The sequence below is a fragment of the Akebia trifoliata genome, chromosome 6, assembly GCF_017979445.1.
Source record: "Akebia trifoliata isolate Shusen 1 chromosome 6, ASM1797944v1, whole genome shotgun sequence".
NCBI lineage: Eukaryota > Viridiplantae > Streptophyta > Magnoliopsida > Ranunculales > Lardizabalaceae > Akebia > Akebia trifoliata.
Window position 1 is genome coordinate 1,406,349 of NC_141380.1, and position 18,284 is coordinate 1,424,632.

Sequence of the window (18,284 nt, forward strand, 5' to 3'; positions counted from 1 at the left end):
AGCTACTCAAATTGGCTTTAACAAACTACCCTTACATTCTAGTTGAATGACATATGTATCCCACCCAACATGAATAAAATGGTAAGGCTTTTGGGTTTGTCTAATTTGTTGAATCTTAACCACACTTTCATGCCTAATGGGTTAGTGGGGACAGTATAATCCGATGCTATTAAACGGGTTTACCAGGATCATACAAACATTAGGTTCATGTAATTAAGATCTTAAGCCCTAGGGAAGGTTTCTCATTTGAGAGTAAGTTCTTCAATTTTAAATTTTTGGAGGTTATTTTGGTCATTTAATGAGGACTAATTAAGAGTATGTATGTATGTATGTATGTGGGGTTATGATTAGTGTTATATGAAAACAAGATAAGAAGGGAAGTTGAAAGAGTTAAAAGCATCTTTCAAAGAAATGGACATTTAGTAGGAGCCTACTCTTGGACTTAGCCTTCCTCTCTTATTCTCTATTACCAAAGATTCTCTTCTTTAATCTATTTGAAAAGTGTTGATGGGGCCTATCGGTCAAACGGTTTGTTGGATTTTCTTTTAGAGATCTCTCTCTCCTCTCACACATAATTCATGACTATTCTCGGATCAAGGGAGAGGCAAAAATATCCCGAGCCCAAAAAGTTCATTTACCTAAAGAAAAATTCCAACCAAGTGTTGACTCGAGATCCTGGGAACAAAATGATTGCTAGCATGATTCTTGATTAAATACATGTGAAATGATTTAGATAAGTTACGATATTTTACTAACATGTAATTAATATATAACGAAAGATGCATACAAAATTTTAAAATTTGTGTAAATATCTCTGAGAGTGATATGAATAAGATATCATGCATTATGCTAAGAAAAAATGAAATCCTATAAAAATAGACGACTGATGAAAATAAGTAATCCTAACTAAAATTACCACTACATTCTACTAAAATTGTTATTGTTTTGATTGTTGTAATACATTGACAAGACTCTCGAGAGTCGAGAGAAGAAACAAACATCATAAATAAATGATTCAAAGATTGTGCTCATATTTGTGACCCACCACAACTATTACTAAAGGTAAAGGGGTTAAAAAAGAATGCAGTTGATGTTGACAAGTTACCAAGACTAAACCATTGGATTAAATAATGGTTAACCATTTAAAGAATTGTTACCCATAAAAGAAAGAAAGAATTATGTCGTTGCTCGTGTAAAGAGATCTAGTAATCTCTTTCATTCACTTTCCAAGATCGCTTAACCCTACACGTTAATGGTATATGTTAGAATTAAAGTGAAATTGAGGGGTCACAGGATCCATTGTTTGATTACAAGATAATTGTCCGATGAGAGTCAGTCTCCCAAAAAATACCCCACAAGGCCAGAATTAGGCTCATCTTTCTCCTTATTAATCACCATGGTTTGTTATCATTGACCAGAAGTCAATATTTTTCGATGAAATGTGACAAATCAAGTTCAAGCTTCCTACCAATCATGACCTTTTATGTGAGTGTGAAACCCAACGGTTGGGATAAAAGTTGTATCCAGAGAATACATTACAGATTTCTGAGATAAATCTCATATATAGACGGTAGAGATTGTGTGAAGGCACGAGTTCACTTTCATGAGTCTCCAGATCCCAAACCTATGTTATATTACTTTTTTTTTTCCCCCAAAAATGTGATTAGTTGCTTACAAAATTATCAAACCTTCAACCATATAATAATTTTGTTAATTTTTTTCCCATATAATTTTCATAATCTTTTTGACAAGGTTTTAACCAGGCCATCTATAACTATAGCTTAGAATTAAGGATTTTTCAAAGTAAAATTTAAAAAAAAAAAAAAAAAACCTAACCCTAGATTATGGTTCAGTTAATTCAAGAGGCATAAGATCAAATTCCAAGAATCATTATTTCAAAATGAGAAATGCTAAATGGACACATTTTTGGGCAACGCACCAGACGCCATATGACATGTTGGCTCACAACCCAACAAATGTTTGACATCTGGCACAATAACAATAATAAAGAGCTTCTCTCTCTTGTCCGCTGCTCACATATTTATATATTTTGATTTCAAATCTTAAAATAGGTTGTTAGACCCTCATTGACAATCCAACAGCACACACAGCTTTTTAGATTTCATGAAAATATTCATATAAAAAAAAATTAAATATTATTTTTCAAACTTGATCCAATGGACAGTCACGAGTAACAAAATTTAAAAACAAAATTCAACTATGAAAAATAACTATTTTTAAAAAAATAAATAAAATTTAAAGTTCATATAATTATCTTCAACAACTCCATTGCATTGGTCATGTTTTTAAATGTCACAAGGTGATCGACTCAGAAAGTTTGATTTTTTAACTATGGGCAAGTGAGAGAAAAGGGCGCATTTAGCATCACTCTTTCAAAATTAGAACTTTTTAATGTTTTAAGAACTCACCCAGAGATTCATAACTCACCCTGAGATTCAAAATGACTCCTTATAAGATAATCAACATGAATCATCCACTACATTGATTCATCTAAGATGAGAGATGCTTCTATTACATATCCTGAATGATTAATTTCAGTTTTTTCACATAAAAATAATTGAAATACGTATCATTATATACATACAAGAAATCTGTCATCCGCCTTATAACATTAAAATTATTATTATTTAAATATAAATGCATATCTTAATGAACAATTTAAAGGACCTAAACAATTTGCTTTCCATAAGGTCAAACAAAAAGAATGCTCCGTAAGAAAACTAATAATGCACAAGCATTTGGTTTCCATTGAAGGAGAAACCAAAAGGTCTTGCTGGCCAGCGCTAGTAGCATATAAAAGGTTATTTTATCTCAAGCCTTCAAATTTCTTGAGACCTTGTCAAATTTGAGGCTAAGGATTGAATTGGTATGTTCCAATTACTATTTCTGAATTCTGATAGCAACATCAGCTCTTCACCCATGTGTAGGTTACCCGCAGCACGTTTACACACAATCCTTCAATAATTCAAAGATGCAAATTAACTGCATCATGTTTCTACACAATCCCTCCATCATTCGAAGATGCAAATTACTCTGATGCCACATCCCAAGAAGGCATGACAAGGCAAGGGTTTCCAAACAAAATGTAAATTAAATCTTAAACCAATATTTCTAATTCAAAACTTTGTTCCACGAAAACAAGAAGAGTAATAAACATAATAGTTCTTGAGCTAAACAGAGTTCATCGAAATCATGACATATCCAAAGAAGCCATGTAAAACTATACCTGGTGCCAAATTGTCGTTGGAAAAACAATTAAGCTGTAGCGGCTCCTTGGGCTGCGAGCCGCTTCCTGGACTCTTCAATGATAGAAAGCTTAATACCCTTGCCCTTGGGAAGGGAAACCCATGGCTTGGTTCCCTTGCCAATGGTGTACACATTGCCCAGACGAGTAGCAAACTCATGCCCGGTCGCATCCTGGACATGGATGGTCTCAAAGCTTCCCTTGTGTTTCTCCCTGCTCTTGATGACACCAACACGTCCCCTGTTCCTTCCACCAGTCACCATGACAACATTCCCAACATCAAACTTGATGAAGTCCATGATCTTGTTGCTCTCAAGGTCAAGCTTGATGGTATCATTAGCCTTGATGAGTGGATCTGGGTAGCGGATCGTGCGACCATCGTACGTGTTAATGTACGGAATCCCCTTCTGCCCAAACTGCACAGAACGGACCTTGCAGAGCTTGAACTGCATGGGGAATATAATTCTTATGAATAAGCTGTACCCAAGATCTTATGTTACAGTTGAAGGATTGAAAACTAAACTGATACTGGTACATAATTTAGTCATCACAAACAGTGATAAAGGTTTATCGCAAAAAAAATTTAAACGAAATGATGGCTGGATCAAACATATTAAATAGAAGGTTTAACATGCAGACTAACCTTAGCCTCTTCATCCTTGATTGAGTGAAGACGGAAGCGACCCTTGGTGTCGTAAAGAAGACGGAAGTTCTCATTCGTTTTTGGAATTGATACAACATCTGTCAAAAGTGGGAATTAGAGCCAATAGAAATACCATGTTTTCAACTAAGAAGATTCACAATTAAAACAGGACACATGTACAAGTGACTGACTGTCGCATTAGCACATGATCATGGAACTTCACTCACCTCGCTGCCTAAGCCATACATCCAGAGAGCATGGTATTTAACCATCTGATTTACTGAAATTTTCTACAATAATTACCATATATTTTCCAGTTTACACCACTAAACGAGCGTGGAAGATTAAATGGTCATAATCATCCCATTAAGATTACATGAATGTCCCAACCCACGGATGCATGCCACGTATATCGTAGACTTAGAAGGCAGCTTACTCCCATCAGCACATCTTGGTACAATCATTCTTATTTATAAGATTTTCTTAGTATAATAAACTAGAACAAGTAAGCATAACTTTTCAACATTAATGGTCGACATTATTTCCACCAATCAAAGTGAGTGAAAAGATTAGATGGTGACAACCATGCCATCAACCTATCTTGGTGTAAGCATTTTCTTTAAAAGATTTTCAAGTAGATTACATTAGAACAAGTAAGCATTACTTATAATGAAGTAAATGGAATGTACTTACCCATGAAGCCTGCAGGGTATTTCTGATCTGTCCTAACCTTCCCATCAACCAGAATGTGTCGCTGCATCAAGATGGCAATGACCTCACGGTATGTGAGAGCATATTTCAACCTGTTTCGCAGGATGAGTATGAGTGGCAAGCACTCCCTGGATTTGTGGGGTCCAGATGATGGCTTGGGAGCCTACAATGGATAATTCTCACACAATTAAAGTAACTGAATATCGAAACGACAAATAGCACCACACAAGGAAATTTTGTACTTACAAATGCACCACCAAGTTTGTCAAGCATCCAATGCTTCGGGGCATTGAGCCTCTTCAAATGTTTCTTCAATCCTCTTGCCTGAAATTCAGACGAAAGTATACAGAAATAAGGAGAGTCAAATTAAAGGATTATTAAAAATAAAATATATACATTCTATGTTTCAGTTTTTAAGAGGTTTTTGGGGTTTAAGCATCAAGGCTCACATGTGCGGGGCTTCCCAAACACTCCGCACCTTATTTTAAATGAAATCAAAAGCTCCTGAGGCATTGTAGCTCATATATTGAAGCTTTGAAAGAGAGTGATGTTTTACAACTTCTACCCCTTTTCAGTGCATCATCTCAAAAGTTTGCACTTTGCGCTCATATAGTGGTAGTGGCAATTCTCGGTTGAAGAAGCTCAAAATTGATTTGTTTTTTGCTTAGCTCTTAAACATTTTTTAAACAATAACAAGTAATTCTAGATAAATACAAATGCATAGAATACAAGCACAAATATCAGTAATTTTAATCTACCCAAGTCCAAAATATCAAAACCACCTATCCAATTTAGCTTCAATTCTTTTCTAGTTTGCAGGGGAAGAACTCTGGTTCTATCTTTTAATTGATCTCCACTTACAGTAACTATCTTATACATTAAAAAGTATCATCCCTTGATTTGGCACCAATAAATTTTATTCTTGAAATTTAGTACACAAGTGTTGTATCCAACTCCATTCCACTATTTTCCATCCTTAGTTTTATCATTAATGATCGGATGACCCAAAATACAAATTCTAAAATTATAGCTACTCATGTGAGATCAACGATGTAAAACATTAGTTAATTATTTTTGCTTAACGATATAAGAAATGAGAAATAAAAATATGCGCTTTTAACCGCTATCGAATTCCTAATGCACTCTAGGACAACAAACCCTCTTTCAAGTTGGGTCCAGAACATAGAATTGCTCTTGATGGCAAAGATCATTATACCCAGTAATAGTAAGAAGCATGGCAATCAATCCACAATCTAACTCCATTAAGTTTACTTAACTAAAAATATCCTTATCTTTTTAACGAATCTAGATCCGCTCTAAGGCCACTATATAGAAACAAAACCCCAGAAACCCTAAAACATTTATGGTCTAAAAAACTAAATCCCAGACATCTTTACAATACTAAACATCGAAAAATCAAATCTTGCAATCAAAATAGAGGATCCGATCTTCAAAAAAAAAAAAAGCAGCTTACATCGCAGGAATTAAACACTTAACAATCTCTAAACACAGAAGAAAACCAACATTAAAAAGAACGACTAGCTCTAAGAAATTAAACTGAGAACAGAGACATGAATCGTCAAATCGAATCAGAAGCTTCGCAGAGATGTTTGACTACGATTACGAATAATTAGGGTTTTGATTAGGAAAAAAATGAAGAAAGATCATACCATCTTGCGCTTGTTCTTCTGGAAATCTCACGCCTCCGAAGCTAACCCGCCACTCCTGCAGTTCTGCTTCAGCTATTAGGAACTGCTGTGGAAAACAAAAACCCTAGCTGCTTTGTTAGATGAAATATAATGGATAGTCGAAAATTCGAATTCGTATTCGAAATTTCGGATATCAAATTCGGATTCGGATATATTCTAAGTATTCGAATAGATTTCTGATACGAATTCGGATGTTGATACATCCGAATCGTTAATATCCGATCCGATACCAATTTGCTTTCAATTTAATTATATATAAATAAAAGTCGAAGACATCTTTTTTATATATTATATATGGGTCCCGTTCATCAACAAACATTTTGACAAACATTTTGGCAAAACATTTTTCAAAACATGAGATAGAAGTTTTGGAATGGGCTGATTTTTGATGAGGATTATTGACAGTGAGAAAAATTTTTTGAAAACCATTTTTTGTAAACCATTTTTGATGGGGTTAGAAGTTTTGGAATAGGCTGATTTTCGGTGATGATGATCTCCTCACCGTAGAGATCATCCTCACAAAAAATCAGCCCATTCCAAAACGTCTAACCCATGTTTTGAAAAATGTTTTGCCAAAATGTTTGTCAAAATGTTTGTTGCTGAACATTTCCCATTATATATATAAATAAAAAGTGTAGGGCAGCTTTTTTATATTATATATATAAATAAAAGTTGTTAAGCAGCTTTTTCTGTTAAGTATTATATATATATAAAAAAAATCATCATTTACAAGACTTGTGTGGAGGTCTCTCTCGATCCATCCATCCATCCATTAAAGAGAAATATTTGATCTCACAATTTTGAAGACATGACAGCCTCAAAGCTTATGGTCGGACAAGAATTTCGATTAAATAGATGATCAGTGATCGTAGAATATCCGAAGATAAAATGCTTGAGTTGGACATCCAAATCAAAGGTAAGATCTCATCATAGCTCCATCGTCATGGTAGACTTCGAAAACTCATCATCGTTAGCCTTTCCTATCATAAAAATCTTTATTCATTTTCTCAAATGTATTGAGATCTTAGATTCCAAGTGATTCCTCTCTCTCTCTCTTCCTTCAAACCACAACAAAAAACCCTTGATATTTTTGGGTTGAAAATGATTGAGTTGGAGAGGGAAAATTTTAGGGTTTTTGGCTATGGGTTGAAGATAAGGTCATTTCGATCAATCATATATTAATTTCAAATCGGAAAATATAGGATATCTGACAAGTTAGTCGAATTCGGATTCGAATGTCAATGTATTATATTTGATCAAATTCGAATTCGAAAATCAATATTTTTTTTTAAATTCGAATTCGAATATAGACATATCCGATCGGACACTCAGTTAGCAAAAAAAAAAAAAAAAACCTAGACTAGGATTCGTTAATCTACAATTTTCGTGTTTGTCTCGTTGGACTTTAAACATAAATTGAAATAGCGTGTCCCAAACGGATTTCTAGTAACTTGGAAATTAAAGAAACTGGAATCCCACGAAATACATGGGATTCCACTTTCTCGTATCAATGCTCCTAGTGGTCAAGTTTTTCAACGCCTATGCCCTTCAATGCCTCTTCTCTATCTTTTTTCTCACATATATACTGAACTTATTTTCCTCACTAATCCATTCAAAATATCAATTTTAAAATTGTGATTTTTTTTTAGTTTCATTAAGCTTCCTCTTATTTTCAATTTATACAGATTTTAGTCAAAATTTAATCATAAAATCATTTTTATTTTAAAAAATAGGCATTATTTATGATCTGATCCAAATGGTAGGTTCCCATTTTGAAAGAAAAAATACTAGTTTTTCTATTTTAAGTTTTAGTTTTGTTTATTTTTAAAATTTTAGAAATTATTTAATCACAAAATTTTATTTTTGGTTAATTAAGTTGAGTTTGAATCTTCATATTTATTTACTTGATAGCTAGAGATTTCAAAATTAGATGTAGCTTAAAAACAAATTTAATGGATTTTTTTAATTATCCGAATTTGAAAATTCACTATCATTTTTATGTTTTTGAAGCAAATTCCATAATAAACAATTTATTTTGAAAGTAGTTTCAGTTTTTCTTTCTTCTATTTTAGGAGTTAATTTATACTATCTTCTTCACTTTCAAATTTTAAAAATAGTTCTTGATTTTTATTTTTTTATTTTTTTTTATTTTTGTGAGTTTTATGTATATTTTGTACTAATTTTTATATGCTTTAACATTAGATTTTTAAAAAAAGAACAATTTTCTCATAATGAATTTCAACTTCCTTTCTATTTCATTTTCTGAGTATTTTGTGTCACATTCATTTTTTAATATAATTCTAATATTTATTTTCTTTCCCTTTTCATTAATTACGGATCTTTGAATTATAATAATTTCTCTATCAATCACTCCCCCACTTGAAATATCTATGGAATTTTCATTTTTTTTAATATATTCTAGTAATTTTTTATCCTATTTATGATCTTGTTCTTACTTTTGTGTGTATTTTACTAACGTGGAGTGATTTTCAAAAATTATAATGATGAAATATTTTTTAATTTCTAACAATTTAAGTTTTTCTATTAAGATTTTATTTTTTTATACTTGTTTTGGGGTTACAATTTAATATGAAATTCAAATTTTAAATATTTAGTACATCAGAATAGATTGACACCAATGTCAAATAAACAATAAACAAACTAAATATATTTCATGAAAAATGTCGGACAAACAACATGAAAACTAATCCAACTCAAGATTTATCACAACAGAGTCAAGGAAAATCCAATCCAGGATATGTAAAATGATTTTTGTTATTGCCAAACAGACACGGTGATGTCACTATAAAATAACCTAGAACAGCAGCTTGATGTCAATTTACGATATTGTCCTCCGGGTATAGAGCTGCATCGTATAAATTAGGCGTGCACATGGTTCGGATTGGTTCGGATTTTGGCAAAATTGGAACCGAACCAAATATGGTCGGTTCTGCAAATTTAGAACCGAACCAATCGAATTACCCTATAGAACCGAACCAATCCAATCCAATCTTGGTTCGGATCGATTCTCATCAGTTGCTAATTTGGAAGATGTGTTCTTGAGGTTTGCTTTCCACAATATTTTTGTTGTTACATTTGGGAAGAATCCTAATTATCTTTCTAGGAATTTTCCTATTAACGAACTTTCCAAGGCGATTGACGTTGCTACTGAAGCCATATTTTATAGGCATGTAATTCCTAAAACATGGTGGAAATGGTGTCGTTGGTTGATGATCGGGAAGGAGAAGAAATTGGAGAAGGCAAAGAAAATCATAGATCGATATATGTCACAATTCATATCCTCAAAGAGAGAAGATATGCTTAAAGGTGTGGAAGAAACTGGTTTAATAACAGCTTACATGACTTCTTCTGAAGAAATTTCAAGAAATGATTTGCTACCTAAAGGTGAAGAGTTCCTTAAAGACACAGGGTTGACCTTCCTTTTCGCGAGTCGAGATTCAACTGGTACAGCTCTTGCTTGGTTCTTCTGGGTGATTGCGAAGTCACCGCATGTGGAGGCGAAGATCTTAGAAGAACTCAGCATTGTATTCTTGAAGAACACGAAAAGTGAAGGTGGCGTATAAACCAATCCAATCCACAGATGCAATATGGGTTAGTGTCACTGTTACCTCTTCGTAACACAGTTGAGAGAGAGAGAGTTACCTTTTCGTTTTCCGACGAGATGGCGAGGTGAAGTGAGTGAGGGAGACGAACGACGACGACGGCTAGGTTTTCAGCTTCTTCTAACTGGAAGAAGAGAGAAATACAAAACGAAAGTTTTGTTTTTTAATAATTAAATATATAAATATATATTAATATTATATATAAATTTGGTTCGGATTTCGGATTGGTTCGGTTCTATTATATGTCTAATTCGGAACCGAACCAAATCAACCAGATTTTTTTCTTTCGATCCGTACCCAAACCATGAGTGTGTTCAATCCGAACCAATCCAATCCAAAAGCTTCGGATTGGTTCGGTTCTCGGATTTATCCAATCCAATGTGCACCCCTAGTATAAACCTTAATGAGCGAGCAGGCTTGGGCTATGAAACATAAGCCCATAACTAACCTGTTTGCATTCCTGTTTGGGCTGGGTTTCGGGCCTCACTTTTTTTTAAATTTTTTTTTAACATTCCTATTAATGGCTTAACCAGAATGATTATTAGAATCAACAGAATTGATGAATGTAATCCTCGTAAACCTTTCAAAGTCTTTGGCTTATAAATAAGGGATCAAAGTCTATTGGTGGCTTATCCTCCCTTGAGTTTGTGAGGGGTACTTACATGTAAGGTTTAGAGCTATCCATGATTCGGGATTGGCCCAACGGGTCGGAGACTAGGTTTGGTTAAATGTTACTGTATCCATTTAGTTATGGACCAGAGCTGAATTGGTTAGGTTTGATTCATGTTTTGGGCTGGGCCAATATATATATATATATATAAGAAAGTGTGTGTACAAAATTTTAAGATTTGTGATAATATCTCTGAGAATGACACGACTTCACTTTCATGAGTCTACAGATCCCAACCTATATCATATTACTTCTTTTTTTTTTTTTTTTTTCTAAAAATGTGATTAGTTGCGTGCAAAATAATCAAACCTTCAATCATATAATAATTTTGTTAATTTTTTTCCCATATAATTTCCATAATCTTTTTGACAAGGTTTTAACCAGGCCATCTATTACTACAGCTTATTATTAAGAATTTTTCAAAGTAAAATTAACAAAAAAAAAAAAATCTAACCCTAGATTATGGTTCATTTAATTCCAGAGACATAAAATCAAATTCCAAAAATCATTATTTCAAGATGAGAAATTCTAAATGGAAGCATTTTTTGCCAAAGCCCCTGGCATCGTATGACATGTTGGCTCACAACCTAACAAATGTTTGACATGTGGTGCAATGACATCAGCAATAGAGAAAGCTTCTCTCTCTTGCCCCCCTACCCACGTATTTACTTTTTTAGATTTCAAATCTTAAAAAAGGATTGACATTGATTATTATAATGACAATCCAATAACACAGCCTTTTAGGACTTGTGTGGATACTGTAGTCAGAAGTACTCCGCCCAAAAGTTGGATTTGAAGTACTTTACGAAAGAGTTAGAGAAATACTTCAAAACAAGACATGTGTTTAGAACAAAACTCTACAAAGTACTTCTGTGCTAGAATTACATTTGAAAGTTATTCTGACTTTCGAAAAACTAGATTACCCTTATATTGAACATGTTATTATATAATTTTTTGTCCATTTTTGATAATAGAGAATTTCATATATAATGAAAAGATCTTTCTTGAGAAGGGCATTTCTTGCCAACCTTAACTGAAACACCTAAAATTACCTATAATACTAAAAAAAACAAACTTATATGGTCAAATTTCATTGTGAGAGATTTTAGCTACAAGTTTGAACCAGAACAAAAGCCAATCTTTATTACTTCTATAATACAGAGACCTTCAAGTTTGGAGGACAAAAGAGATGAAAATAGCAAATGCGTTTTGCACATATGAGATTATTAGAAATTAATTGCGATGGATGCAATAATCGGAAAATTTTAAAACAATTACTTGTTTCAAATGAATTGATTGCCATGGAATAGTGTAACATCAAAGACAAACAAATTAGTTATTGTTTCTAAATTTGAACAAATTAATTCAAATTTGAAATGTCCAAACAAAATTAATTGGAAATTTAAAAGGGAAATTTTGAAAGAAATTGATTGCCATGGAACACATCTTTAATTTGTACGATCGATAGAGATCATGTGTTGGAAAAGACATTTGGGGGTTTGATATTTTATTAGTAGAATATTGATCGAATGCATGGAAGGACCTATTCGTCCTCGATTTTTATTTTATTTCAAAATAAAAATAACATTTCTGACAATGGAAAAAGAGAACACGACGATGGAAGTCCTGGCATCTAGAAATGGAAATCAGAGAAGAGAGGGATTAATAGAGAAGATGATGAGTTCGTGCAATTAAAGAAGGGGCATGTGTGAAATTTCATAAATGTATGAGGGGCATAAAGGTCATTTGAAGCCATTTTTTTACTGTAAGGGTATGTTTGATTGCATGGAAAGTCACTTTGCATGGAATTTGAAATCCATGGAAAATAGGTAGGGTTGGAAAGTCAAATTCCATTGTTTGATTTCACTTGGATAAAATCATGGAAAAAATATGAGAAAAAAGAAGAAGAGGAGAAGGAGGAAGAAGACGAGAAGATGGGGAGAGGAAGAAGAAGATGACGAGGAAGAGGAAAGGGGGAGGATGTGGCGACGGTGGCGACGGCAGCGAAGGTGGCGGCGACGGGGACGACCGAGGTAAGTGAGGAAGATGGGGGGAAAACGTCGTGGTGGTGGTGGTGGCAGAGGAGGTGAGGGATGGAGAAGAAGAAGAGAGAGAGAGAGAAAGTGGTCGGAGACAGAGCCGACAGCGACGGCGACGGTGATGGTGACGACGACGACAACGACGGCGAGGTTAGTGTAATGGTGGTGGTGGTGGTAGGAAAGAATTGAGGATGGAAAATATGGGTGGATTTCATTTTCCCACCCATATGGGTGGGAAAGTGAAATCCATGATTTAATGGACTTTTTGAATGGGATGGAAAATAAATTTCCATTTCATGTGCAATCAAACACTTGAAAAATGCCATTTTCCATGGAATTTAATTTTCCACCCTATTTTCCATGTGCAATCAAACATACCCTAAATATTGCTCCCCGCAAGAGCAGTGTTAGGAACCCCTTTTTGTTATTTTTTTACTGGAGAGCTTTTAGCTCTTGTGAGCAGAAGTATTTGAGAAGTCGTATCCAAAGGCCAACTAAGATATTATGAAAATATTCATATTTTAAAAATTAAATTTTTTTTTAATATTATTTTTTGAATTTGATCCAATGGATGATCACGAGTAATCAAATTTAAATAACAAAATTCAATGGTAAAAAACAATTATTTAAAAAAAAATTAAGTTCATATAATTTTGTCGTCTACAACTCCATTGCATTGGATCATGTTTTTGAATGTCACAAGGTGATCAAATCAGAAAGTTTACTTTTTTTTCACCATAGGCAGGAGAGAGAAAGAACATTGCATTTAACATGACTCTTTCAAAATTCGAACTTATCTAACGTTTTAAGAACTCACCCGGACATTCATAACTCACCCTGAAATTCAAAATGACTCCTTATAAGATAATCAACATACGTCATCCACTAAATTGACTCATCTTAAGATGAGAGATGCCTCTATAACATACCTTGAATGATTAATTTTGATTTTTTTTACAAAAAATAATTGAAATACAAGAAATCTGCCATCCGCCTTATCAAATTAAAATTATTATTTAAATATAAATGAATATCTTAATGAACAATTTAAAAGACCTAAACAATATGGTTTCCATTAAGGCCAAACAAAAAGAATGCTCCGTTAAGAAAGCTAATAATGCATAAGCATTTGGTTTCCATTGAAGGAGAAACCGAAAGGTCTTGCTTGCTTGCCATTCAGCAAGAACAGAACCAGCACTAGTAGAGCATATAAAAGGTTATTTTATCTCAAGCCTTCAAATTTCTTGAGACCTATGTTAAAATTTGAGGCTAAGGATTGAAATGGTATGTTCCAATTACTAGTTCTGAATTCTGATAGCAACATCAGCTCCTCACCCATGCGAATGTTAACCGCAGCATGTTTACACACAATCCTTCAATCATTCAAAGATGCAAATTAACCGCAGCATGTTTTTACACAATCCTTCCATCATTCAAAGATGCAAATTACTCTGACACCACATTCCAAGAAAGCATGACTTCTAAACAAAATGTAAATTAAATCTTAAACCAATATTTCTACTACAAAACTTTGTTCCACGAAAACAAGAAGAGAAAATAAACATAATGGTTCTTGAGCTAAACAGTTCATCAAAATCATGACATATCCAAAGAAGCCATGTAAAACTATACCTGATGCCTAATTGTCGTTGGAAAAACAATTAAGCTGTAGCAGCTCCTTGGGCTGCGAGCCGCTTCCTGGACTCTTCAATGATAGAAAGCTTAATACCCTTGCCCTTGGGAAGGGAAACCCATGGCTTGGTTCCCTTGCCAATGGTGTACACATTGCCCAGACGAGTGGCAAACTCATGCCCGGTCGCATCCTGGACATGGATGGTCTCAAAGCTTCCCTTGTGTTTCTCCCTGCTCTTGATGACACCAACACGTCCCCTGTTCCTTCCACCAGTCACCATGACAACATTCCCAACATCAAACTTGATGAAGTCCATGATCTTGTTGCTCTCAAGGTCAAGCTTGATGGTATCATTGGCCTTGATGAGTGGATCTGGGTAGCGGATCGTGCGACCATCATATGTGTTGATGTACGGAATCCCCTTCTGCCCAAACTGCACAGAACGGACCTTGCAGAGCTTGAACTGCATAGGGAATATAATTCTTATGAATAAGTTGTACCCAAGATCTTATGTTACAGTTGAAGTGTTGAAAACTAAACTGATAATGGTACGTAATTTAGTCATCACAAACAGTGATATAGGTTTATCACACAATTTTTTTAAACGAAATAATGGCTGGATCAAACATATTAAATAGAAGGTCTAACATGCAGGCTAACCTTAGCTTCTTCATCCTTGATTGAGTGAAGACGGAAGCGACCCTTGGTGTCGTAAAGAAGACGGAAGTTCTCATTCGTTTTTGGAATTGATACGACATCTGTCAAAAGTGGGAATTCGAGCCAATAGAAATACCATGTTTTCAACTAAGAAGATTCACAAATAAAACAGGACACATGTACAAGTGACTGACTGTCGCATTAGCACATGATCATGGAACTTCACTCACCTCGCTGCCTAAGCCATACATCCAGAGAGCGTGGTATTTAACCATCAGATTTACTGAAATTATCTACAATTATTACCATATATTTTCCAGTTTACACCACTAAACGAGCGTGGAAGATTAAATGGTTAAAATCATCCCATTAAGATTACATGAATGTCCCAACCCCCGGATGCATGCCACGTATATCATGGACTTAGAAGGCAGCATACTCCCATCAGCACATCTTGGTACAAGCATTCTTATTTATAAGATTTTCCTAGTATAATAAACTAGAACAAGTAAGCATAACTTTTCAACACTAATGGTCAATAATATTTCCACCAATCAAAGTCCGTGAAAAGATTAGATGGTGACAACCATCCCATCAGCCTATCTTGTTGTAACCATTTTCTTTAAAAGATTTTCAAGTAGATTACATTAGAACAAGCAAGCATTACTTATAATGAAGTAAATCAAATGTACTTACCCATGAAGCCTGCAGGGTATTTCTGATCTGTCCTAACCTTCCCATCCACCAGAATGTGTCGCTGCATCAAGATGGCAATGACCTCACGGTATGTGAGAGCATATTTCAACCTGTTTCGCAGGATGAGTATGAGTGGCAAGCACTCCCTGGATTTGTGGGGTCCAGATGATGGCTTGGGAGCCTACAATGGATAATTCTCACACAATTAAAGCAAGTGAATATCAAAACGACAAATAGCACCACACAAGGAAATTTTGTACTTACGAATGCACCACCAAGTTTGTCAAGCATCCAATGCTTCGGGGCATTGAGCCTCTTCAAATGCTTCTTCAATCCTCTTGCCTGAAATTCAGACGAAAGTATCCAGAAAATAATGAGAGTCAAATTAAAGGATTATTAAAAATAAAATACATACATTCTATGTTTCAGTTTTTAAGAGGTTTTGGGGGTTTATGCCTCAAGGCTCACATGTGTGCGGCTTCCCAGAACACTCCGTACCTTATTTTAAATGAAATCAGAAGCTCCTGAGGCATTGTAGCTCATATACTGAAGCTTCGAAAGAGAGTGATGTTTTACACCTTCTACCCCTTTTCAGTGCATCATCTCAGAAGTTTGCACTTTGTGCTCATATAGTGGTAGTGGCAATTCTCGGTCGAAGAAGCTCAAAATTGGTTTGTTTTTTGCTTAGCTCTTAAACATTTCTTAAACAATAACAAGTAATTCTAGATAAATACGAATGGATAGAATACAAGCACAAATATCAGTGATTTTAATCTACCCAAGTCCAAAATATCAAAACCACCTATCCAATTTAGCTTCAATTCTTTTCTAGTTTACAGGGGAAGAACTCTGGTTCTATGTTTTAATTGATCTCCACTTATAGTAACTATCTTATACATTAAAAAGTGCCGTCCCTTGATTTGGCACCAATAAATTTTATACTTGAAATTTAGTACCCAAGTGTTGTATCCAACTCCATTCCACTATTTTCCATCCTTAGTTTTATCATTAATGATCCAATGACCCAAAATACAAATTCTAAAATTATAGCTACTCATGTGAGATCAACGATGTAAAACATTCCATTTAATTATTTTTTGCTTAACGATATAAGAAATGAAAAATAAAAATATGAGCTTTTAACACCTATCGAATTCTTAATGCATTCTAGGACAACAAACCCCCAGAACATAGATTTGCTCTTGCTGGCAAAGATCTTTATACCCAGCAATATGAATGAAGCATGACAATCGATCCACAATCTAACTCCATTAAGTTTACTTAACAAACAGAATCCTTATCTTTTTAACGAATCTAGATCAGCTCTAAGGCCACGATATAGAAACAAAACCCCAGAAACCCTAAAATTTTTATGGTCCAAAAAACTAAATCCCAGACATCTTTACAATGCAAAACATCGAAAAACCAAATCTTGCATTCAAAATAGAGGATCTGATCTTTAAAAAAAAAAAGCAGCTTACATCGCAGGAATTAAACATTTAACAATCTCTAAACCCGGAAGAAAACCAACATTAAAAAGAACGACTAGCTCTAAGAAAATAAACTGAGAACAGAGACATGAATCGTCGAATCGAATCAGAAGCTTCGCATAGATGTTTGACTACGATTACGAACAATTAGGGTTTTAATTAGGAAAAAAAGGAAGAAAGATCATACCATCTTGCACTTGTTCTTCTGGAAATCTCCCGCCTCCGAAGCTAAACCTCCACTCCTTCAGCTATTAGGAACTGCTGTGGAAAACAAAAACCCTAGCTGCTTTCTTAGATCAAATATACTTAGGTTGTCAATGGATAGTCGAAAATTCGAATTCGGATTCGGATATATTCTAAGTATTCGAATAAATTTCGGATACGAATTCGGATGTTAATACATCCGAATCGTTAATATCCGATCCGTTACCAATTTGTTTTCAATTTATATTATATATAAATAAGAGTTGAAGACATCTTTTTTTTATATTATATATTAAAATAAAAAGTGTAGGACAGCTTTTTTATATTATATGTTATATATAAATAAAAATTTTATATTATAAGTTATATATAAATAAAAGTCATTGTTATCAAGATTTTTATATTATATATATGGTCCGTTCAGCACCAAACATTTTGGCCAACATTTTAGTCAATCATTTTTGTCTTACATGAGTTAAAAGTTTTGGAATGGGCTGATTTTTGGTGAGGATGATCTCTACGGTGAGGAGATCACCCTCACCAAAAATCAGCCAATTCCAAAACCTCTAGCCCCATGTTTATAAGTTGAAAAATCGTGGACCGTCCATTTTTTGTAAACCATTTTTGATGGAGTTAAAAATTTTGGAATGGGCTGATTTTTGGTGATGATGATCTCCTCACCGTAGAGATCATCCTCACCAAAAATCAGCCAATTCCAAAACTTCTTACCCATGTTTTGAAAAATATTTTGCCACGACCCTCATCGCGACACAATAAATCAGCCATTGGATTTAGCGCAGATCAGCGGTCTAGATCGCATGTAGATTTAAATTCGATTGTAATGTAACAAAGTTTGCATATTTGCAAACGCCTCCCCGTTAAAAAAACCCAAATCTAAATAACAAAACAGATCTTCGTCTTCTTCGTTTCTGCGTTCAAAGACA

The 18,284-nt window shown here is 34.3% G+C and overlaps 1 protein-coding gene across 2 annotated transcripts; it reads right to left on the reverse strand.

Annotated features, from left to right (window-relative positions):
- Positions 1–3,092: 3,092 nt before the first annotated feature.
- On the reverse strand, positions 3,093–17,379 carry LOC147399447 (small ribosomal subunit protein eS4x). Of its 2 annotated transcripts, none has more exons than XM_086444806.1 (5): positions 17,324–17,379; positions 4,866–4,943; positions 4,602–4,782; positions 3,909–4,006; positions 3,093–3,711 (listed from the first exon to the last, which is right to left on the reverse strand). In XM_086444806.1, exons 1-5 carry the CDS (start codon positions 17,324–17,326, stop codon positions 3,277–3,279), a joined length of 795 nt encoding a protein of 264 aa, XP_086300932.1. In that variant the 5' UTR covers positions 17,327–17,379; the 3' UTR covers positions 3,093–3,276. The 2 variants fall into 2 exon arrangements, with proteins under 2 accessions (XP_086300932.1, XP_086300931.1); XM_086444805.1 differs by lacking the exon at positions 17,324–17,379 and adding an exon at positions 6,290–6,444.
- Between the last annotated feature and the right edge of the window lie 905 nt (positions 17,380–18,284).